Here is a 24,168-nt window from a genome sequence, read left to right as displayed (position 1 = left end):
TTTTTTTGGTAAATATTGAAATGTAGCAATAATGTCTTTTGAATATTACCAAGCCCGTGAGTCCTTGAAAATATTTTTTATATATACAGGAACTTTATGTGTAAATATGTAAGCAGTGCAAGTGTATTAGAATCCATATTTTAGATTCCACATATAAGTGATGTCATATGGTATTTTTCTTTCTCTGTCTGACTTACTTAATATGATAATCTCTATTTGCATCCACGTTGCTACAAATGGCATTATTTCATTCTTCTTTATGGCTGAGTAGTATTCTATTGTATATATGTACCACATCTTCTTTATCCATTCATCTGTTCATGGGCATTTAGGCTGTTTCCATCTTTTGGCTATTGTGAATAGTGCTGCTATGAACATAGGGGTGCATGTATCTTTTTGAGTTATAGTTTTGTCTGGGTATATTCCCAGGAGTGGGATTGCTGGATCATATGGTAATTCTATTTTTAGTTTTCTGAGGAACCTCCATACTGTTCTCCATAGTGGCTGCACCAACTTACATTCCCACCAACAGTGTAGGAGGGTTCCCTTTCCTCCACACCCTTTCCAGCATTGGCTATTTGTAGACTTTTTAATGATGGCCATTCTGACCGGTGTGAGGTGATACCTCACTGTAGTTTTGATTTGCATCTCTCTAATTAGTGATGTTGAGCATCTTTTCATGTGCCTACTGGCCATCTGTACCTCTTCTCTGGAGAAGTGCCTGCTAAGGTCTTCTGCCCATTTTTCGATTGGATTGCTTGGTTTTTGTTGTTGAGCAGGCTTCAGTGTCTTTGACTTCTCCTCTGCCACCAGCCAGAGAAAATGGTCTGCTTTAAGAGCATCAGCTGATTAGACTAGGCTCACCCAGATCATCTACATATTGTAAGGTTATTGAATTGGGATTTAATTACGTCTTCAAATTCTCTTCCCAGTGGTTCCTAGGCTAGTGTTGGATTGAATAGCTGGGGTGGGAAGGGGAGGGTCGTCTTTAGGATTCTGCCAGTCACAATCCCTATATGGAGGACTGTGCAAGTGTGAAAAGAAACATGGCATGATCTCCAAGATGTATTATTATCCTGAAAAGAGCAAGGTGTGGAACAATTGTTGTAGTGTCTGACCTTTGTATAAGAAAGAGGGTAAGACAGGAAAGAGACATGCATTTTCTAATATTTTCAAAAAGAAAGAATGGAAGGATAAGTAAAAATTTAACATTTTATACGGGTAGGAAGAGAACAGGAAACAGAGGCAAAGATGAAAGCTGTGCTTCTCTGAATGTACCTGCTTTGTGCTTTACACTTAAGAACCATGCAAATGTTTTATACAATTAAAAGACCAAATTTAAAAATCATAAAATAATTTCTAAAAATTGAAAACAACCCAGTATCAAGTTTGTGCTATAACTCCTCAGAGAAGAAATATTTAAAGTGCTCTTAAATCACAGTATTTTGACAGGATTGCTATATGCTTTAGGGACAAAAGACAACCCCATTAAGAAACTTTAAACTGCATTCAGTGTTCTTGTTGTAAATGTTAATATTTGTATGGCAGGGCTTCCCTGGTGGCGCAGTGGTTGGGAGTCCGCCTGCCGATGCAGGGGACACGGGTTCGTGCCCCGGTCCGGGAGGATCCCACATGCCGCAGAGCGGCTGGGCCCGTGAGCCATGGCCGCTGAGCCTGCGCGTCCGGAGCCTGTGCTCCGCAACGGGAGAGGCCACAACAGTGAGAGGCCCGCGTACCGCAAAAAAAAAAAAACAAAAAAAAATTTGTCTGGCTGTGGTTGTTTTCTTCCCCAATTTTAAAAATTGTGGTAAAATACACATAGAATTTACTTTCTTAACCATTTTTAAGCGTACAGCTCAATAGTATTAAGTAACACCCGTATGGTAACCTCCATCACCACCATGCATCTCCTGAACTCTTTTCATCTTGCAAAAACATTACACCTGTTAAACACCAACTCTCCTTTCCTTCTCCTCCCCAGCCTCTGGCAATTTCCATCCTACTTTCGGTCTGTATCATTCTGACTGCTCTGAGTGCCTCGTATAGGTGGAATCATACAGCATTTGTTGTTTTGTGACTGCCTTATTTCATTTAGTGTAATGTCCTCAAGGTTCATCCATGTTGTAGCATATTGCAGGATTCTTTTCTAAGGGTGACTAATGTTCCAGTGTGTGTGCATGTGCGTACTACATTTTGCTTGTCCACCATCCATCAATGGTCACTTAGGTTGCTTCTACGTTTTAGCTATTATGAATAATGCTGTTATGAACATGGGTTTACAAATATTGCTTCAAGACCCTGCTTTCAATTCTTTTGAGAAGTGGAATTACCCAGAAGTGGGATTGCTGGATTATATGGTAAGACTGTAGTTTTTCTGAGGAACCACGATACCATTTTCCAGAGCAACTGTACCAGTTTACATTCCCATCAACCGTGCACAAGAGTTTCAATTTCTCTACATCCTCGCCAATGCTTATTAGTCATTTTTTTTAATAGTAGCCATCCTAATGGACGTGAGGTTTTACTGTATATTTTTGCAAGCCACTTCAAATCCCTCCAGGAGCTAGGTAGGACAAAAATGATGCTCAGTTTGCTTAGGAATTTTGTTTTGTTTGGGCTCTTCCCCTGCCTCCGTTCAGTCTGCACCCAGCCCTCAAATCCAGCTTCCCCATGCATTTCTTCGTCCTTCACTGACCTCCCTCTCCTCTGAGCTGTCCTGTTAAGATAACTTTGCACTTCATGATTGTGTGCTGCTCCTTTGTGTTTCATGTGTAGTTGTCCTGTTGCCCCCAGACGGTCTACTTTTTAGTAGTAGGGACCACGGTTTACTTTTCTGAAACATTTAATATAAAGATTGTATCAAGTAAAATTGTATCAAATGCTCAACTTTCAGCTTATTAACCCAGAGAGCACTGAGCACATCCTCTTCAGAACTGCAGTGAGTATTTTTGTTTGTTTGCAGCAGCCGAGGATGCTGAGGCAAGACCGTTCGGTTAGCCTTTCTTGAGCTCCTCCTGTATGTTCTTGACTGGGCACCTGCCTCAACAACAGCTCCCTTTGAGAACAGTGTGTCCGGGTGGGGCAGGGGGAGGGAGGGCGGGGTCTGGGCTGAGTCTGACCCTCGTGTCCCAGTCCTTCAGGCGGGTGAAACCGAGTCCCTCTAAAACTGCGTTTATGATTAACCCCTCTGTCCAAAATGTTATTCCTTTTCTTGTCTAACACCTGTTCCCCTGAAGATGCAGGAGAATCAAAGGGGGGGGGGATTGAAACTGAGCAGGACTGTGTGGGACCCTCCCGGGTATAAAAGCTTTTCCATGTCACCTATTTCTTGTTCGTAGGAAAAAGGCTTTCTGCTTCCTAGACCTTTCCTGAGTTCCAAAGGGCAGATTCAAACAGTTACTTATTAGCGGAGGGGTGCAGAAAGAAACAATAGCGCAAGATGGGGCAGAGTCCTGGTTTCTCCTCAGGGGACCTGCAATAACAGCCTCATACATGTCTCTGAGCTCTTCTGCAGGAACTAAGGTCCCACCCGGTGGAGGATGGTGACTTCAGGCTCAGCACAAGCATGGGGACCCAGACTGTTTGGAACCAGCGGCTGATGATTGCGATTGCTGGAACACCACCCTGTTACCTCACCACCAACCAATCAGAAGAGGGGTACACACTCCGCAGACCTCCTAGCAAATTGTGCCCATAAAACCTCCTTCTCTGAAACTGTTACCGAACCAAGTTCATGTGCCAGACACACAGTGAGGCCAACAATACTGACACGTCAGACTCTGGAGCAGAGAAGGGTTTATTGCAGGGCCATGCAAGGAGATGGGTGTCTTGTGCCCCCAAAACAGCCAAAGCATTTTTAAAGGCCAAGTGAGGGAGGGGGTGTGGCTGGTTGTTGCACATTTTGCGTAGGAATCCCTTGTTCTTGCAGTTTCTCCACAAAGGTCAGGTCACGATGTTCCTGTAAACCTCCAACTAGAACAACGTTATTCTTTGTTCTGCAACTTTTTATCTCTGTATGAATGGAAAAGTGGTGTCCCCTTAAAGGTCAGAGCCTTGAGCACTGGCTCTCCTGTATATTTCAGGCTGCAGGCAACATTCTTAAATCAAAGTAACAGCAACAGAATACAAAGGTTAAAGTGGAAGAAACAGACCCACTATGGAGTCAGGCTTGTTCTTCCGTCTTACAGCCCTATACGAAACATTTCTCTGCTCCAGACGCGCCCACGGTTTGGTTAGGCCTCACCCTGCGTGGGGCACATGAGCCAAGCCGGACAACAGGAAGACCAAGGTCTGTTGTGACGTTGACTCCGGTGTCCACTCCTTCACGGGAGGACCTCAGGTCTCAGCCAAACACAACCTGGAGAGTCCATCCCGGGTCCTAACGCTGTGATCCCCGTGTCCCAACCCGGCACGGTCCTGATCTTACGACGGAACATCCAGCGTCCAGGGTGTTGGCAAAGCCGGAGCCCAGGGCCCACCGACTGCAGGGCAAGCCCCACCGACTGCAGGGCAAGCCCCACCCACCGCACCGCTACCGCGCCCTTTCGCCGGCACCGAGACTACAAGTCCCAGCATGCGGCGCGGCCCCTTCCAGCTGGCTCTCGCTCCCCGTCTCTCTCGCCCCAGGTCTCTCCCGCCCACGCTCGCGTCCGCGGAGGGCGTGGCGCCCGTAGCCTCTGCGCACTGACGTCGGCGCGCCGACGTGACGTGCTGACGCGGCGCTCTGGGCGCCTCCGCCCTCCCGGGCTCCAGTCCGGCGGCGGGAGGCCTGGGGCGGCGCTTCGGTTTGTGGGAGCCGCCGTGGTATGCAGGCGCGAGGCCGGTGGGAAGGGCCGGGCCTTGTAGTCTCCTCCTCCGGGTCTGCGGCTCCCCGTCCCAGATGGACAGGGTGTGCGCCGTGTTCGGAGGCTCCCGGGGCATCGGCAAGGCGGTGGCCCGCTTGATGGCCCAGAGAGGCTACCGACTGGCCATCGTCGCCCGGAATCTGCAGGGGGCCAGAGCCGCGGCCGGGGACCTGGGCGGTGGGTACCGACCGGGGACGCCCCGCCTCCGCGCGGCGAATGTGGACCGCGGCCGGTGCGGGTCCGAGAAGCCGTCGTGGGCGCCCTCCTCCCTGGGCCGGTCAGGCTCACCGTGTGGGGCGCGGGGCAGTGTGTGCCGCAGGTGCGGCGCCGTCTGGCGAGGCTTGCCGGCGCGCCTGCGTTGGTACGTGTGCGCATGCGCAGGCAGTGCCGGCCCAGGACGTTTGCGGCCCTTCCAGTCCTGGTTGTACCCGGTCTGCTTTCCCGTGCCCAAGGCACTGACGTTACTACGGTGCTTTGGTGACCATCAGCAAGGGACAATGAGATTTGTTCCGCCAGATTCCTTGTCATTGCACTTAAACTCCATTTACCCCCGTTTATTAGGAATGGATTGTCAGTTTCTCTGCGAATTTCAGTTTCTGGAGGGTAGGGAGACCGGGTGCTGTGACGGTCCGAGCTCGCAGCTGTTGTTGAGGTAGTAGGCGGGCCGGGAGCAGGGGCACCGGGTTCACCGTCGGGGGCGGGGGGTGGCATCTTTACAGGAACGTCACCGACGGCTTCACCGAAGTGATTACGTGGGCCGCTGGTACGTTATGGACCAGAGAGCATCTCAGCCATGCTTCTTGCTCATATTCAAAGGGGCGAGAACGTGGGGGTCCTTCTGGGTCACTCCACACCATCAGTGTTGGCTGGACAGGATGAAATCTGCTGGTTGGGTTTCAGGGGTTGTGGGTCCAGCCTGTCTTCAGGTAAGAGCCGAGAGAGAGGCAGATGCTCTGGGGCCTTGCATTTCCTTGAATTACGTCGTCCATGAGTGACTGACTGGTTTTCACCCAGAGAGTATCACTTCCCGGATGACCTACTGTCTTCGAATGTTTAAGGAGATAATTTTACTGTTAATGTATTAGGCAAGGTTAGTCAGAAGATAAACAATTGTTTAATTTTTTTAAAAATCTACAGTTTAGAATGTTAAAAAGATGTATTATTAAAGAATGCTTTCTTTGAAGTGTAATTTTTTTGGTATTTAAACACTTCAAAAAAAGTGGATATGTTTAAAAAGCAGGCAAGAGTTGTTTTTAGTAAAAAAGTTTTAGCATTTTTTTTTTTAACAGCTTCCTGCTTTGTCTTATCTCTCCTAATGGTCAGGCTTGAATAATAGTCATTATAATATATGTGACATAGTTAAACAGAAAAATCCTAGAGTTTATTTCAGGGCCAGGAAACCAATTCATCAAAAACCTAACCGAATTAGACGTTAAGTTTCAAAAAAAGGAATATAAAACAGAGAAAACTGTTGAATTGCATAGCATGGGGTCAGTGTCAAAGCTATAAATACTGTTAGATGATCATACAAAGTACTTTATTTCTTGTTACCCACCTGCCCCCATCCAGTTTATTAGACTGATCTCCACAAAATCAGGAATCGGGGACATAATCATGTTTTATCTCATGTTCTGGATAGAACAGATCTAGCTCATAGTAGATGCTTGACAAATGTGTATTGAATCATTTTTAAATTCAAGTTATACTTTATTAGTAATTCTGATCTAATTTTGTTGTATAGGAGATCATTTGGCGTTGAGCTGTGATGTTGCCAAAGAATATGATGTTCAAAATACATTTGAAGAGATAGAGAAGAACTTAGGTCGAGTTAATTTCTTGGTAAATGCAGCTGGAATTAACAGGTTGGTCACAAAGTTAAGTACATTTCTATATGTCTTTTTTTCCTTCTGTGTCTTTGAATAATATTAATTAACATATTAATTAACTTGTTTTACTTCTCATTGGAAGAAAAACTATGTATTTTGAAACTTGATCTGTCAGTCCACACACTTTTCATTCTTTTATATTGAGATTATAGTAAGGGTACACTTCGGTTTTAACATTGTAATCACCACCCATATTGAGCTGCAGAACTTTTCCAGAACCCCAGCAGGCTCTCTCAGTTTCTTCCCAATTATTACTTCCTTATAGGTAACCATGGTCCTGACCTCTGCCACCATATATGTTTTCTCAGTTAATATTAATGGAATCAGAGTGGGTATTCTTTTTTTTTTTAAATGAATTTAGGACAGAATATTTAGAATAATATAAAAATTTACTTTCTAAGCAAGGCATAGTGTGGCAGTTACTTCATTCAAGCTATTTTGGCCACATGGCCCTACTTTGAGCAGTTAGGGGTATGTGCCCCTCTACCTGAGTGGGGCCAGGGCCTGTCCTCCAAGGGGTCCTTTCTGGCTTATCAGTTGTTATTTTAGTGCCTTAAACCAAGTTTAAAATGTGCTCTCTAGGTGTTCTAGCTCAAATATAAAGCACTTCTTGTATTCTGCATTCAGGGAAAATGTTACATATTTCTTGACTTTTTAATTTGTTTTGTTTTATCCCAATTTTAAATTACATGGTTTTTGTTTTTTTGGTAGGGATAACCTCTTAGTAAGGACAAATGCCGAAGATATGCTATCTCAGCTTCATACTAACCTCTTGGGCTCCATGCTGACCTGTAGAGCTGCCGTGAAGACAATGATTAAACAGCAGACAGGGTCCATTGTGAATGTGGGTGAGTCTGACCTCTGTGGATTTATTATTATCTCATGTACCATAAGAAAGTTATCAAGTAATTTGGAACTTATTTACTTGTGAAACTTGGACGGAATGAATCTTTATTATCTGTAGAAAAAGGATTAGATTAACTGATTAATCGGTAAAACAGGAATCACCCATTTACATCCTTCTAGTGGTCAAGCAGGTGTTATATGAGTGACACCACCAGGTATTGGGAAAGTGACTGCACGAGCCAGGTAATACATGACAAAAGGTGCCCAGTGGGGGATGGCTCAGATCCAGCAGGTCGTTGCTGTGCACAAACATGGTGCAGTTTGGCCAGCTATTTGGATTTTTTTAAGAGAAATTGGGCATCCAGTTTTTTTTTTAACTTTTAAAAATATTTATTTATTTATTTATATTTGGCTGTGTTGGGTCTTTGTTGCTGCGTGCAGGCTTTCGTTGTGGTAAGTGGGGGCTACTCTTCGTTGTGGCGCACAGGCTTCTCACTGTGGTGGCTTCTCTTGTTGTGGCTCACGGGCTCTAGGCGCGCGGGCTTCAGTAGTTGTGGGTCACGGGCTCTAGAGCACAGGCTCAGTAGTTGTGGTGCACAGGCTCAGTAGTTGTGGCTCACGGGCTCTAGGCACACAGGCTTCGGTAGTTGTGGCACACGGGCTTAGTTGCTCTGCGGCATGTGGGATCTTCCCGGACCAGGGCTTGAGCCCATGTCCCCTGCATTGGCAGGTGGATTCTTAACCACTGTGCCTCCAGGGAAGTCTGAACATCCTGATTTTTATGTGAAACCGAATTTTCAAACTGGGCAAGAAATTAAAAACTTTTTGATAGTGGGGGCTAAAAAGTGATTTCTACAGTGCTTGCATGGGTCACTAATAAATCTAGTTCAGAGGTCTAAGAGGAGGTTTACTTAAGAGAACAACCTTTTCAGTTTTTTAGGGTGATGTAAGTAACTCCTAGACTTCAGTTCACCTACCCACAGGGCAGACAGACTGTAGAATGTGCATATAGACCTTAAAATGCAAAGTGGCTTGAAATTGTATTTCAGTCTGACAGTTTGAAAATAGCAGCATGCCACCTGCCTTTTAAGTGGTGATACCGTAGGAGGCCACAGAAGGGGGATGCTGCTCTGTTACAGTCAGTGACCCTGTTCTTTCTAATGCAGGAGATGTCTTTCCAAGCCAGAATATAGGGTTGATATATAGGGTTTAAACCAGAATATAAGGGTTTTTAAAGCCAGAATATAGGGTTTTTCTTTTCTGAAAATGAGGAAAGGAAAGAATACTGTGCTAATAAGAAGTAGAACATTTTTGACATTTACCCTTAAAAATGTGAGAGGTCAGTTTTCTTATAAAAGCTTAGTAAATGAGTTGACCTTTGCCTTCTAACACAGCCAGGTATGATTTGGGTTCTTGTGAGCTGGTACACTGGCCTGTATGTTTTACCTGATAAAGTGGGGTGTATTTGTTTAACTCTAAAATATCCCCCTTTTAGATATATATAAAAAGCCCATATCAGTCCTTTGTTTACATGCAAACTTTTAGACTCATGCTGAAAGTAAATAAAAATAGAGTATTGAAAATAAACTAGGGGACTCTTATCACAGAGGGGACTACTTTAAACTGCGAGAAAGTCCATTGTATTTCAGAAGTTATCACTCTGACAGGTGAACTGTAGCGTATGGCGTGAAATACAGCTGCTCCAGCCTCATGCTCGGCCTCTCCTCTTAAGCCTGCGTTGTTCTTTCTTTTTTGTGTCTCTCCCTGTTTTTCTTTCTCCCCAAACCCCTTTCTCTCTCCACGTGCGTTTCCTGTGTCTGATGTGTCTTTTCTCTCTTTCTGTGCTTCATATTTCTCTTCCTTTGTCATTAACTGGCATGGGACATCTGACATGGTTAAATATTTTAATATTGGACTTGATTATAATTTGAGAAGTATTTGGAATGTTCTCTTTATCTAAAATTAAATTACTTTCTCAAAAATTTTCTGAGGCTCTTGATTAATTTTTATATCATAAGTACAGGTCACTGGTGGAGAAGATTCTTTCCCCAATTTCTCTTCTGCAAGAATTTATTTCCATACTGTTGATACTTGAATTATAAATTATTCTTTCATATTCATATAAATGAAGCCACCCAAGAATCTTTATAGTAGGCGGTACAGGTTAATACATCACTGAAGGTAACTAAATTGCAATTTTACAGATAGTGTGCAATTGAAACTTTGCTAATTTAGATTGATAGTAGTTGAAATTTAGTAAGATTTATCCTCAGATGAACTATTTTTTTTAGGTGGAAATAAATACTTATCTGTGTGGTAGAATCATAAAATCAGCCTTTATCTGACTTTTTTTTTCTGGTTTAACCTTTTCCTATTGGAAGCCTTTGTAACTACTATAGAATTTTCGTCATGTTTGTCCTCCTCAGAGATGAGAATGGGTTCCTGTCACTTAATGGATCCGTTCTCAACCCCTGCCTGGCACTCAGGGTTTCCCGTGAGCTTCTTTTGGATCCTGTTTTCTCTATGTATCTGAGCAGACTCAGACCCTAAGTCTTACTACTCAAATGACAATGGTTAGGATTCCTAATTTTAGCAAAGGACAGGGTAGAATAGTTTGTACTTTGTTTGTTTACTGTAGAGCATCTGAACATTCAGAATAGTAACCCCATTAATTGGTTTGAATTTGCTCTCATTTCTTTTTCCAGGAAGCGTTGTAGGTGTAAAAGGCAGTTCTGGGCAGTCCGTGTACAGCGCCAGTAAAGGCGGGCTAGTTGCGTTCTCACGCGCTCTTGCTAAAGAAGTAGCAAGAAAGAAAATTAGAGTGAATGTAGTTGCGCCAGGTAAGTGGGAACTTCTTTTTTCTCTTAATGTATATGCATCTATGGCTTTTTACGACAACAGTAAAGACTGTTTTTGTGTCTGTAAGTACGTCATCATCATCAGGCACTTCTCAGAGGTGCTGGGACAGGAGCAGGGGACCTGCATTGTTACTCAGTTCTGGAGCAGCGCTGCCCAGGAGGGCATGACCTTGGTCTGACGGGACTCAGGGGGCCGGGATGCTGCATCTGTCCTAAAACCACAAGAGGAACTTCTCATTTAAAGTCAGTTGTATTTAAGTTAAGAACTCTCAAGAGCTGAATGTAAGAATTTCAAGTAAGTGGGCTGGGGAGTGCTGGTAGCCTACACCCTGCAGGTGAACGGGTCCAAGTTGTGTCCCTTTGGAGAATGTTTCCATTTTAATTGTCTTTCTCCTCTTCTTGGGATGTTTCATTGATTTGCTGCTCGCTGGGATACAGTATTTGTTAATTTAGACTTCGTCAGTTTGTCAAAGCAGAACTTTCCAAGTAATGCATCTATTACCTAATGTATTCCATACGTCTAGATTAAAGAAAGAACACAGCTTTATATCTAAAATATCGGAATAGCTCTATAATACAATGTGCTTTTAATAACAGTGTGAACCAGAGGAGATAATCCAACAAGGCTATGTAGATGATGTCATTTGCACATTTCATGCAGTAATCCCCTACAATAACTGATGTACTGATGACCTCAGAGACACTGCTGGTTCGGTTCCAGGCACTGCAATAGAGTGCATGTCACAATAAAGCGAGTCAACAAACCTTTTGGTTTCCCAGTGCACATATAAGCTATGTTTACACTATGCTGTAGTCTATTAAGTGTGCAGTAACACTATATCTGTAAAAACAGTGTTCATACCTTAATTGAAAAATATTGCTAAAAAATGCTAACCATCATCTGAGCCTTCAAGTCAAGTTGTAGTGCGGACATCAAAGACCACTGATTACAGATACCACAGCAAATACAGTAATAATGAAAAAGTTTGAAATATTTTGAGAATTACCAAAATGTGACACAGAGACATGAAGTGAGCAAATGCTATTGGAAAAATGGCGCCAGTAGACTTGCTTGATCTAGGGTTGCCCAAAACCTTCAACTTGTAAAACACGCAGTGTCTGCAAAGCGCAATAAAACAAGGTCTGCCTGTACTGCAGAAAGCCAGTGTTTGTACAGAGAAAGAATGATCAGAGGTCACATATGTTTGTTTCCAAAATGGAGAAGACACCTTTCACTGGGTGTCACTGTGTCCCAGAGAGCTACCCCGTATTCATGTTAGAATTTCAACACAAAGAAAAATTTGAAGGAGAAAATATATTTTACGCAGACTCAGGGGGAAGAAACATCTTTTGAAAAGTCACTCTGGGAAGTAGTAGGTTGTAACAGTGATTTTAGCTGTGGTTGCCTCTTTAGTGAGCGAAGGGGGCACTCTGAGGCCTGCTGTGTGATGGTGCGGGGAGCAGGGGTGGCACGTGGTAACAGAAGTGAGGGCACGCACGCCGGCCACTGCAGGTTCTAGCCCGTGTGCGGGAGGTATTCCTCAGAGGAACTCAGGCTACTAAAATCTGACCTGTTTGGGAGTGGCCGACAATGAACGTGGTTAGAGAGGTGGGTATTTAAGGAATCTTCAGGAGTGGAAGTCATGGGGCGGGAGGTGGGGGTGGGGGTGGGGGTGCGCGGGGGTGGGCTCGCAGTAGAGCTGGCCGCCTGTGGAGAATCCATCGGGAACACTGGTGTTCTTGTGAAGCCTGTAGGAACACCAAGCCAGCAGGGCGCAGGTCACCTGGAAGACAAAGCAAATGTGATGTGGGCTTAGTACCGCAGCAGTCAGAGCCTCCTGAAGAAGGCGAGGGGGGCATTTTATAAAGTGCACCTGTTCCTTTCACTGTGCTGACTTGAGGCACTCCACACGAGTTGAAAATATTGATGGATTAAATAGGACGCAGAGCCAGTTTAGCTTGGTTGGTCTGTTACAGGTAATTGGAAAATATTGAAACAGAATGATGGGAATTATAGTTTAAGTTGCTAAAGGCTAAAGAAATTCTCCAACTTGTGCTAAGACTTTTTAAATAAATTCGAATGTACAACTTAGAGCTGGTTTGTTGCTTTTCAAATTAGTTGCCCCAGTTTGTAACCAAGTTTATTCCATTTGGTAGCCATCTGCACCCATGAACACAGAGCATTCTACAAATGACTGAAGTCCCATTTGAAACTTGGATTTCCACTGTGTGCCGAGTGACCTTCAGGGCAGAAGGGAGAGGGGGTGGAGTGACTGTGGACGCACTCCTTCAAAGCAGAGCTGCAGAACCAGCCTCTGCCTGGACCAGAACAGGCACAGGATTAGGAGGAATAACTTCTGCTGAAGCGCAATTCAAAAAGGTTTAAATGCCCCAAAGCTCCAGTTTTAAACACACGTCTCCCTTTCTGATGTCCACACGTTTTGAGGCTCCCGGGAGTAACTGAAACAGCCAGCGAGCACGCAGGCGCCAGAAGACAGCACTGTGGGTGCGTGGAGTCCACAGGATGGTGGGGGCAGGTGCGAGCGCTTCAGAGTATGTACGTGAAAACGTATCAGGTGCTCCCAAACCTGAAAGGCAGAGTCTCCGGGACTGTCCTGTCACTCCTGTCGGAATAGGCCAGAACCATTGAGAGTGTGAGTACTAAGTACGGTGCTTCTAAGATGAGTCAGAAACGTACCAGGTAGCGTCCCAAGGTGTATAAACCAGTTAAGCACATATAAAGTTAGTACTGGTCCAGTTAGAAATACAAAATGAAAATTATGGAAGCTGCCTCAAATATCTGGGGTTCCACAAATTTACAAGCAGACCTGTGTAACAAAGTAGACTCTGGTTTTAAGAAAACATTGCAGTTCAGTATTCCAAACACAGTCTCCAGTCCCAGCGGTAACCTCAGAAATCACGTCTCTGGAGAGTAGAACCATTTATATGTTTGTACAAATTTGTAGATAACTAAACAAAAAAGTAGAGAAGACCTGTCGAAGGCTGACGTTTAGTCTGGTTTTTTTTCCCAAAAGAGTTGACAAATCCACGAATTGAGCAGGTTGATATCGGGCTGTTGGTTCTCGTGTGAGTGTGTGGCAGTGGAGCCGGTCCCAAGCTGCTCCCTGGAGGTGTAGGCAGAGCTGGGGTGGCTCACAGAGCACGGGGGAGACGAGAGCGTGGCAGTGTGAGAAAGTCTGCACTTCGCCCAGCCCAGATGCATGCCAGAGCGCATGTGCGTGCGCATACACGATTACATATTTGTCAGACAGACACACGTTTGTGTGTTTATCTAAAACTTACTAAAATAACTATTGATTATGGCTTTTGCTTTATGGAGAAGGAAGCCATTAATTAGCCTGTGAATTGATACTCATAGATAAGAGTAGTTTAGAACCTGAATACTTCTAAAATGATTAGAAATAGTTCTAAAATGATTAAAAAAAAGTTCTAAAATGAGTAGTTCTAAAATGATTGCGAAAAAAATCAAGTAATGAACTGGTGCCTAGAAAAAAATTTCTGTACCTTATATTTTATATAAGATCTTTATTTTAAAATTTTGCACTGATTATGGGATAATGTTAGATGGACAGGATCTTAGTGATGATTTATTCTAGTCATCTTAACTGTTTAGAAGACTGGGCCCCAAGAGGCAGAGTGAGTTGCCCAAGGTTCCACAGCTAGTTTTTGGTGGAACTGTTACAAAAGCTTTATCTTTTGATTGTCAGCTAATAAGGCTTGAAAATTATGGCCCCTTAAATTTGTTTTATATCATTACAAGATTTAGGTCTTTTTGTTCTTTTGCTATTATGTTCTGTCTAAAATATCTGGAATCTTCCAATTTTATAACTTTTACCTTTACGTTATTTGCCTTTTGACAAATTACTAGTTGATAAAAATCGCCTGGATTAGTTAAGAGACTAATAAAAAGGTGCTAAAACTCAAATCTGCATCATCATCATTAGCTGGTGTGATAGAAGGTTTGGTTAGTGGATTGTTGAGGACAGTGAGTGTTCTCCTGTGTCTCTGCCAGTCGCCGTGGGACCTTTGACCCAGCTTGCTGTGGGCACTGGGGCTGGCCCGCTGGGGGCTCGTAAGGCCACCCTGGCCGCTCTGCTCCGTGGGCCCTAGAGCTGGTGTTGCGTTTGGCACCGGTGCTGAACCAGCAGGGACCAGGGAATTGTTGGAATGTCCTGGCAGGCCTCTTGGTCTACAGCGTTCCATCGTCCCAATTCATTGTTTAGTCAGAGACCAGCTGAGTTCAAGCATTCCAAATCCATGAACATTTGATAAATGACTTGATTTAGATACATTCAGTTTTGGGGGGAAAAAAAGGAAAAAAAGAAAATCTCAAAGCTGCATTGTGGTCTTGGCACTGCTTTCTGTGTGTGTGTGCTTTGTGCAGCCCGATTGATTTTCGTGTTAGCTGAGTTTAACCATGTGTAGAGTAGATGGTTTGGGGCAGCATGTATGTGCTTCTCTCTTTTTTAGGGATTGCAGTAGTGTGGGTGATGAAGAGTTAACTCTAGGTCACGATGATCTCGAAGCTGGATGGTTTCAGGGTAGTGCAAGTGTTCCTAATCCTGATTCTAATCATTCATTCAGCAGACTTCCTGAGTGTCTCCTGTATGTGAGCGCTGGCAACGCTCCAAAATTACAGACACGAATAAGCTATTTCTGCCACAAGGCAAGAAGTACAGTGGGAAAGACAGGTGTATAGACAAATAATTACAGTGCCATGTGATGAATGCCAAGCAGGTACCCCTGTGATGCTATGGAAACGCTGGAGAAGGAATGCTTAATTTTGTCAGGGTTAATTAGTTGTCAAGGCAACAGGCTAAATAGTTCAAATCCAGTTTGTATATAAAGGGAAGTTTTATGAGTGTTAGGGATGTGTGTTTGTATAGCCTTTCCTAAAGATCTTACTTTCTAGTGCAGTTTACACTGAAGGAAAGAAAAATCCTGTTGCTAAAAAATGTGGACACTGAGTAGGGTGACCTTTATTATCTTGGCTGTAGTGTAATATATTATATTGGCTGCGCTATAAGCATGGTATGAACATGCTTCACTAATTAGAAGCAAAGTACAAGTTGAAATGGTAGCATTAAATCGAGTCTATGGGTTATTAACTTTATTTTAGATAGTAATTTCTACTAGATTCTTCAGATCCTTTAACGGAGTTGATAAACATCAGAATTGATATGTTTATTTTTAATGTTAGTTTTCCTCATCACCTGCAAATGGAGTTTCCAATTAAGTTAAAAACAGTTAAAAAGCAAATCATAATAGGAAAAACAAGGGACAAGCACAATAATCAATTAGGCTATCATTTGCTGCCTAATATTTTAAACTTTTTAAAGATGAATTAGTTGCTAAGTTTTGGTATTACATTAACTATAAATTTCTCATCATGGATAAATGTTACTGATTGGAAAATATTGAATATGAGAAACAGAATATTTGATAAATTGAAACTATATTGGATACAGTGCTTTTTTTTTTTTTCTTTTGCGGTACGCGGGCCTCTCACTGTTGTGGCCTCTCCCGTTGCGGAGCACAGGCTCTGGACGCGCAGGCTCAGCGGCCATGGCTCACGGGCCCAGCCGCTCCGTGGCATGTGGAATCCTCCTGGACCGGGGCATGAACCCGTGTCCCCTGCATCGGCAGGCAGACTCTCAACCACTGCGCCCCCAGGGAAGCCCAATACATTGCTTTTAAAAATGTGTTTTCAATAGATAACACAAACATGTACAAAATTCAAAAGTACAAAAAGGCATAGAGTGAAAAGTGAGTCTTCTCTAGCCATTCAGTTCCTTCCTCAGAGGCAACCAACCACAGTCAGCTAGTTCTCTGTGTATTTCATATATAAGTCAGTAAAGCATATATATATATATATATAGTCGACTGAAAAAAAAAAGCACAACCTAAAAATTGAGAATTAGGTTTTATTTGGCAGACTTTCTGAGGGCTTAAGCCTGGGAGGCAGCCTCTCAGACAGCTCCGATGTAGAGGAGTTGTTGCAACAAAGGCCAGGTAATTGGAACATCAAAAGATGACTGTTAAAGAAAACCAGACATCTCAAGTTAAGGAATTTAGCGCTTTTCTATGTATGGGAAGATGCAAGAGTCTGGGCTCACTGAAATCATTCCTTTGATGTGCACCTCAGCTCTCTGGGGCCAGTGTCGTGTGCTTTCCTATCTTTCCCATCCTGAGTCCCCTCAGGGCTCACTGTTGGGGGCAGCTGTAGTGGCTTGATGGCTGCAACAGCCTTTGTTTACTTTTTTTTTTTTGGCGCCGAGGCTTGTGGGATCTCAGTCCCCAGACCAGGGATTGAACCCATGGCCCCTGCAGTGGAAGCACAGAGTCCTAACCACTGGACCACCACTTTGTTTACTGATATGGCAGGCAGCGTTTTTCATTCACAATACATATTTTTAAGAAAACACAAATTGATCATACTATTCACAATGTTCTGTACCTTGCTTTACTCATAGAACAATCTATTCTGGAGTTGATTCCATATAGGGAACTGCTTCACTTTTTAAAATAACAGCTCTGTGGAAATATAACTCACGTACCTCATCATTCACCCATGTAAAATGTCCAATTCAGTGGGTTTAGTGTAGTCACAGAATTGTTCATCATCACCCTGATACATTTGAGAACATCGTATTTTCATCATCCCAAAAGAAACCCTGTAGCCGTGAGCATTCACTCCCCATTTCCCTCCAGTCTCCCCAGCCTTTAGCACCCACTCATCTACTTTCTGTCCCTGTCATACGAAGTGTGGTCTTTTGTGACTGCTTCCCTATTTTTAATGGCTGAGTTAAAAGACAATAATGTCTGTTTTATGGGTGCACTGTAATTCATGTAACCTGTGCCTCTCATTGGGCACTTCGGTTGTTTCTCATCTTTTGCTGGTCCGACTAGTAATGCAGTGACAGTACTTGTAAATGATTTATTTTGCACATGTGTGAGTATATATATGAGTGTCGTCTTGGGACTGAACCTGCCAGGGCTCAAAGGGTACGTGCCCTTAACGTCTGGACAGATGGTACAGCAGTCAAGTGTTTCTACAGGGCACCCTAAGTGTTTTGCACCCTCTCCTCCCTTCTTTTAGTTGCAGAGCCTTTATGTTTACTCCTGGGACAAAGTCTTGCTGGCAGATGCTTGCAGAGGCTTGCAGGTGCTGTTGTGTGCTGTTCAGTGTGGTGTTGATTTTTTACGCTGCTTCCCTGTACACTTTCACAAGTGTAATATTAGAACATACACATTCGTTCTGGTTAAAATCTTGGTCTGGATTTTGGCAACAGCCTTGTTTTATCTCCCTAAAAAAGTGTCTTGGATTATTTTAATTCCTTCTAGGTCCTAGGAACTTAGAGAATGGACATCTAAGCAGAGAGCCATATTAGACAGTGCATATCCCACAGTTGGTAGTACTGGTGTCTAAAACTGGCTAAAGTCCTGGCGTCTTATTTAAATATGAGCTCTCTGCTGTATATCAAAATATTCAAAACTAAAATAGTGACCAAGTCATATGGAAGTGAGATGCTGTTTATTTATACTCTATAGGTAGCCAAAAATGGGTCAAGGAAGTACATTTCCTTGGGAGCTGACCAAATATAAGCTCTCACTGGACGAGAACCACACACTTGCTTTTCTGAGAAAGGGTATCCTGTTCCTAAAGAGCTCCTACCTCTCGGAAGTGTACTGAGCGTGCCATCACCGATGTGGAACTGCAGCAGCGGTGTCCTGTTCTGTTGGCCGAGCGCCTGGTGCTCAGTTATCTCTCCGGCTTAAGGAGTGACAGCTTTGCAGCCCGCCGAAGCCTCTGACTCCCATAGGTGATCCAGTGACGCCATCTGTGGGCAGTGGCACCAACTGGGAGTTTGTAATTTTTACAACCCAGCTTGAAAGGTGTTGTAAATATATATGTAGTAAAGTGAGTAGTAAAGTGAAATTTCCAGAGCTTTATAAATAAAGTGGGAGGATGCTATGGGAGAGCATCCTCTGGGGCCGAGGAGAGATCATAAATTGGGAAACAACACAAGCACAGAAACGGGTGTGTGCAATGTTTACAAACGACTAATATCTCTGCTCAGGTCCCACGAGATTTGGTGGAGAGTCTAGGAGACTTTATATGCAGTGCCCTGGTTGTGGATATATTTATAATTCAGGATCATGTAATTCATGAGCTGTAGCATAAAATGATAGTGAAATTTGGTAGAGCCTGGACTACTTTATCACTAGAGACTAGCTTCATGTTTTTCTTGGATTTCTGATAAATTAGGGGACGATATATATGAATTTGAAGAAGCTGCAGATAGAGTTTTAGTTTTAGTAAAACCGCTCTGCGTGAGACTAGTGGTGGATACATGATGAGATGCATTCGTCGGAACAGACCTGTCCAACCCAAAGGGCTTCCCCTGGGGTAAACCATGACTTCACTTAATAGCATATGAGTGTCGGTTCACCAGATGCGGTGTGCTAAGGCAGGGTGTTAATAATTGGGGGGTGCAGGGGGAAGGCAGTGTTTTATGAGGTATGTGGGGACTCCCTCCACTTTCTGATCAGTTTTTTTGTAAACCTAAAGCTGCTCTAAAAAATAAAGTCTATTAATTTAAGAAGAAAAAAAAAAGCTGCTGACAGTGAGAGGACGGTGCTTGCGTTTGGGACAGGTTCCTGCTCTCTGTATCCGACATCATGGTCCAGGAGGAGAAGCCAGCGTTGGGGATGGCTTCTCTCCCTCTCAGCCTGGCCTCCGCCCCCCACTGCACTTTTAGGCTTTCAGCTCAGAGTCCAGCGCTGGCCGGCAGCTGTGCTGTGAGGCCTGTCCGTCCAGCTGTCCGTTCCCAGTGGGAGAGGCCCTGGAACTCCCCCTGTGAAATGACGCCCTGATCCTCCACTTGGTGGGAGCAGTCGAGGGAGAGCCGGCCCGCGGGGCGGGGGCCCGAGCAGCCTGACGCTGTGCTGGACCCGCGGGCTCCGCTCTCTCCTCGACAGATCTGAGCCCTCACGGACATGAGTCCAGGCCGTGGTGTCGGACGAGGCCTGTCTCCTGTCAGAAGCACGCGTGTCAGTCTGTCTGCCACGGTGGCTGGCTCCCGTGGCTGGCTCTGGAGGACCGGGTCTGTCCCACGGCCGCATCTCTGTGGCAGAGGCCTGCCTTCTCGCCGTTTCACTGCCTGAATCTCCCTTCCTGTCTGCAGTCTGCCTTCCCGCACCTCGCGCCCTGTTCCAGATCTGCCTTTTTCCCAGGGTGAAAACACTTCTTGGTGGCCTCTCACAGACCGTGTGGCCTTACATTCCCCCAGAAGCTGGGCACCTCAGTTCCCTTTAGCACAGCCTGAGTAACGACCCGGATGAGCATCCACCGGTGCTTGCTGAACAGGAGCTCTTCCAGCCACACGGCTGCAGTGTAAGAACTGGGGGCCTTTGAGGGGAAATACGACGACCCGTGACGAGGCATACCTTCATCCTGGAGTCGTAGCTATGTAGAGCTGAAGTCTGCCATTCTCAGTCTACTGCCCCTGTTTTACGAGACAGGAGCAGCCTGCAGTTTAGATGGTGCGTGCTGCCCAGCTGTTAGCTTGCAGAGTACAGCAGAGCGGGGGACGGAAGCTAGTGGGGGGTGTCCTCACCCAGTGCCCTGCTTGCCACGAAATGCCACCTCTGAGAAGACGTCAGCAGAGCCACTTAGAAGTTGAGCTAACCAGTAGTCACGAGGTCTTTCTTGCAGCGCGTTTTTACTGTAGTTTATTAAGGTCTGTTTTATTTTTTAAGATTAAAATGCATCATTGATTTTCTGCCGAGGGTTGAGAGTTAGTGGGGAAATATTTTATGCCAATTTTGCTAGAATTCAAAATAACCTTAGAGTAAATAATTGTATCATGAACTCTTTGAGAAGATGACCTGGATATTTAAATGTTAGATTCGTGATTTATTCAGTCGACGTTGTAGGCATGTGGAGTGCGTTCTCTTCCTGATTCACTTTCTGAGGCACCTTTGACCCTGAAGTGTGTCCAGAGACTTCGGATCCGGGAGCCCTGCGACCCTGCTTGTTGGGTAGCCGCAGCCCGTGCAGTACTTGGATCTTCCTGTAGGTGGAGCTCCGCTCACAGCGCACCCATGACGCGGTTTCATCACAGCTGTACTTTGCCTTCTTTTTTTAAGTCTAAATGATGAGTAGCGTACAGAATACTGATTATAGAAGTTATTGGTAATATGTATTCATATGTATCAGACTAATCTCACAAGATTTCCTTAATAGATATGCAGTTCTTCTGTTCTGTGAACCATTTAGAACTGGAACTCCATATATTATGTCACTTTAACTACAGCTCTTGCTACTTGAGAACATGTTCTCTGCAAACCTTATTGCACACAGCACTGCCGTGTTAACTTTAAAAATTATCTGTGTATACTTGCATCAGGATTGGATAATTCCATTAGGTTTTTTTTCTTATAGGAACATTGGAAATACTGATCTTTCTAATCATCAGCTATCTTAGATATAGCACATGAAACTAATTTTTGTCAGAACTGCCAAATCAGGTCATGTGACCATGTTTGTGATGCTTTCCTTCCCTCTACTCCCCCACTCCACCCCTAATCAAGTGAAAATTAATCACTTGTGTGGTTCTTTGTGTTCACCTCTATCAGGATATTCACCCAAGTTCCTTTTGTTATAATTAGGGGTGCAAGTGAGTGTTTCCTCCCTAGGTTACAGGTTCGTTAAGGAATGGAATTTTTATTCATGTTTATATCTATCCAATCATATTGTGCTACGAGTTGGGTCAAATATTTTAGTGTTCAGTAAATGTTCATTGGGTTAAATTGAATAAAAATTGAGTACTTGGGTACTGATTGCTAGCAAAACTCTGTATTTCCTAAACAAGGTTTATTAATCATCTCAAATTTTCAGCAGCGAATTTATTTTTTTTGAAATTGAGCAAGTGTCTTAGTGTCTGCCCTTTTCAACCAAATGAGCAAACATTTCTCTTTCAGGATTTGTTCATACAGATATGACGAAAGACTTGAAAGAAGAACATTTAAAGAAAAACATCCCTCTTGGGAGGTTTGGAGACCCCATTGATGTGGCCCATGCAGTCGTGTTTCTTTTAGAGTCTCCGTACATTACAGGGCACGTCCTGGTGGTGGACGGAGGCTTGCAGCTCACCATGTAGCCGACTGATACAGCTATTATTAGAGTCAAGGGTACACACTGTTATACCTGCATTTGCTAATCAAACCTACTGATGCTACAAATGTTGATTTCCATCTTTATGTGAATATGTCTGTAGAGGACATTATGTGACCAGCCGTGCTTTCTAAATGACACGTACCTTCCAGGCTGCAGCAGTGTTACTGTGTAGTCGCCCCTCGGTACCCACAGGGATCTGTCCTAGGAGCCCCAGAGTCTTCAGATGCTCCGGTCCCTTACATACCGCAGCCTGCATAGTATTTGCATATAACCTACGTATACTTTAAATTATCTTTAGATTATGCATAATACCTAACACAGTGTCAATGCTGTGTAAATAATTGAAGTACAGTGGAAATGCAGTGTATTTTTGGAATTTGTGGAATTTTTTTTTTAATATTTTCTATCCGTGATTGGTTGAATATGGATGTGGAAGTCATGGATGCAGAGGGCTGACTGTATAGGCATTTTGCAAGTGATATAAACAGATGTTATCTTAATTTATACATTTTGTGGCAAAAGTGGGAAAAATTATGTGGTCTAATTGTCATTAGTTGTTTCGTTGTATCAGGCTGAATACTCCAGAAGTTAACCCTGGAGGCCATTGCCAAAGTAAGAGTATTTACAGGGCATGGGTAGCTGTCAATACCTTAGCAGCCCTGCTGGAGTTAAACATTGTATCCCTTTTTCCCCTCGGACAGTCATTTGATTTACAGGTTGAAAATGAATGTGGAGTTTGGTTTCTTTGAGCTCCTCCTTGAGCCACTGGGCACAATAAACTGCAAGTGCAGGTGTGGACGGTTGACCCATCCTGTGGAAATTCTCAAAGATAGTGAGAGTTAACCCTTACTGTTTTAATACCTGGTACAGTTGTGAGCTGCATAGATCTCATCAACTTAGGAAGTGGAAGTGTTTTGTTTTGTTTTTTTAAATGCACAAAAATAGTTTAGCAGGCTACTTAAAAACAGCAATAATAATATTCTTGCCTGACATTTTAGAAAACTAATAATTATGAACAACCATAAATAAGTGTGCAGTAACAGTGAGTTAAATGTCTTTACAAGGAACAGGTTAAGCATTAGTCTTAAAAGAAGATGTTTGCCTGAGATTAGAGATGAAGACACAAACTGAGTGAAAACATCAGATGACGTCTACTTTGCGTTGAACTGTTTTGTGGGGAATACTGTGATCATTTTAAATGTCACTGGATTCATGTTGATTTTTATAATTTGTCATTTTAAAATATTTTAAATATTTATTGCACCTTAAACAGCAATCTTTTTACAGTTTTATTGGAGCCGAAATGATTTTATGTAAACAGATTTAATTTTGTATTGAAAGTCAGTGCAAACATATTAATAGGATATATTAAATAAATGCAGAGTAATAAAAGTAAAATAACAAAGTCAAATCTGTGTTCCAAATCAAGATTCCTGATTCCTTAAAATTCTTTTGCACTGATCTTCAAAATAGCCTTCTTTACTTCGAGAAGTCTGTTTAGGACGTGAGCAAGCCAGTTAAGTGTAAGTTACTATTGTAACCGGACGGTCTGCTCACCGCAGACACGGCGGTGCACAGACCGCGCTCAGGCGTGCACAGTGCCCGGCACTCGCAGGGAAGCAGCGGTCGGGGCGGTGTCCGGCGTCCTGCGCACGGAGCACGCGCTTCTCCAGCGCCGCCTGCCCGCAGGCCTTGCTGGGCGGCCACGGGCCAGCGCCCTTCTCAGACTCCCGTGTTCCAGACCCCGTGGGGCCTCCTCGGCTGGTGGTCGGCAAGGAAGCAGGTGTCACTGGAACGAATGGCGCTGAGGTGTGGCTTACGGATGGATTTAACCTTCAATTGTGTATATTCACACGTCAAGACATGACCCCTTTTGAAGCGTCCACCCGCTCCCGCCCACATCGAACTTCTGTAAGGTGGAGCGAGGCCTTAAACAGGTGCAGCCAGCCGCCCCCGCCCCGCAGGTGACGTCTCCATCAGCTCTCACCGCCTGGGTGGGACGTGTTTCGTGCTCTCATCCTGGCGCTGAAATGGGTTGCCAGCTGTTGCTCATATTCAGAGATTCAAGAACTTCAGCGAATTCTTAACAAGATAACTCAGCTGCAGCTCTTATATGGCTCTTAGGAGCCTGCAATCCAGTCTGTGTTGAGTACTTGTTAGGAAGTGGTTTATGGTTAAAGCCAGTGTTAACATGTTTGCATGGGACGTTTTTAAATTTGTGCTTTTCATATTTTTTTCATATTCAGTTTTTTAAAAAATAAATTTATTTTTGGTTGCATTGGGTCTTTGTTGTTATTCGTGGGCTTTCTCTAATTGCAGCAAGTGGGGGCTACTCTTCGTTGTGGTGCACGGGCTTCTCATTGCAGTGGCTTCTCGTTGCAGAGCACGGGCTCTAGGCGCCTGGGCTTCAGTAGTTGTGGCACGAGGGCTCAGTAGTTGTGGCTCGCGGGCTCTAGAGCACAGGCTTAGTAGTTGTGGTGCACGGGCTTAGTTCCTCCGTGGCATGTGGGATCTTCCTGGACCAGGACTCG

The 24,168-nt window shown here is 44.1% G+C and overlaps 1 protein-coding gene across 1 annotated transcript; it reads left to right on the top strand.

The window, feature by feature from the left end:
- The first annotated feature begins 3,780 nt into the window (after positions 1–3,780).
- On the top strand, positions 3,781–23,915 carry CBR4 (carbonyl reductase 4). The gene is made up of 5 exons (XM_004329187.4): positions 3,781–5,021; positions 6,586–6,706; positions 7,442–7,578; positions 10,282–10,416; positions 21,442–23,915. The coding sequence occupies exons 1-5, from the start codon at positions 4,880–4,882 to the stop codon at positions 21,618–21,620; spliced, it is 714 nt and encodes a 237-aa protein (XP_004329235.2). The 5' UTR covers positions 3,781–4,879; the 3' UTR covers positions 21,621–23,915.
- Positions 23,916–24,168: the final 253 nt, after the last annotated feature.

This window comes from Tursiops truncatus, chromosome 6 (assembly GCF_011762595.2).
Source record: "Tursiops truncatus isolate mTurTru1 chromosome 6, mTurTru1.mat.Y, whole genome shotgun sequence".
In the NCBI taxonomy this organism is placed as follows: Eukaryota; Metazoa; Chordata; class Mammalia; order Artiodactyla; family Delphinidae; genus Tursiops; species Tursiops truncatus.
Note: the sequence above shows the minus strand (reverse complement) of the source record. Positions and strands in the feature narration are given on the sequence as shown.

Coding starts and splice junctions, on each gene's coding strand:
- CBR4 (XM_004329187.4), top strand. CDS start 4,880: ATGGACAGGGTGTGCGCCGTGTTCGGAGGCTCCCGGGGCATCGGCAAG. Junction 5,022..6,585: donor CGCGGCCGGGGACCTGGGCG/GTGGGTACCGAC, acceptor TTTGTTGTATAG/GAGATCATTTGGCGTTGAGC. Junction 6,707..7,441: donor AATGCAGCTGGAATTAACAG/GTTGGTCACAAA, acceptor TTTTTTTGGTAG/GGATAACCTCTTAGTAAGGA.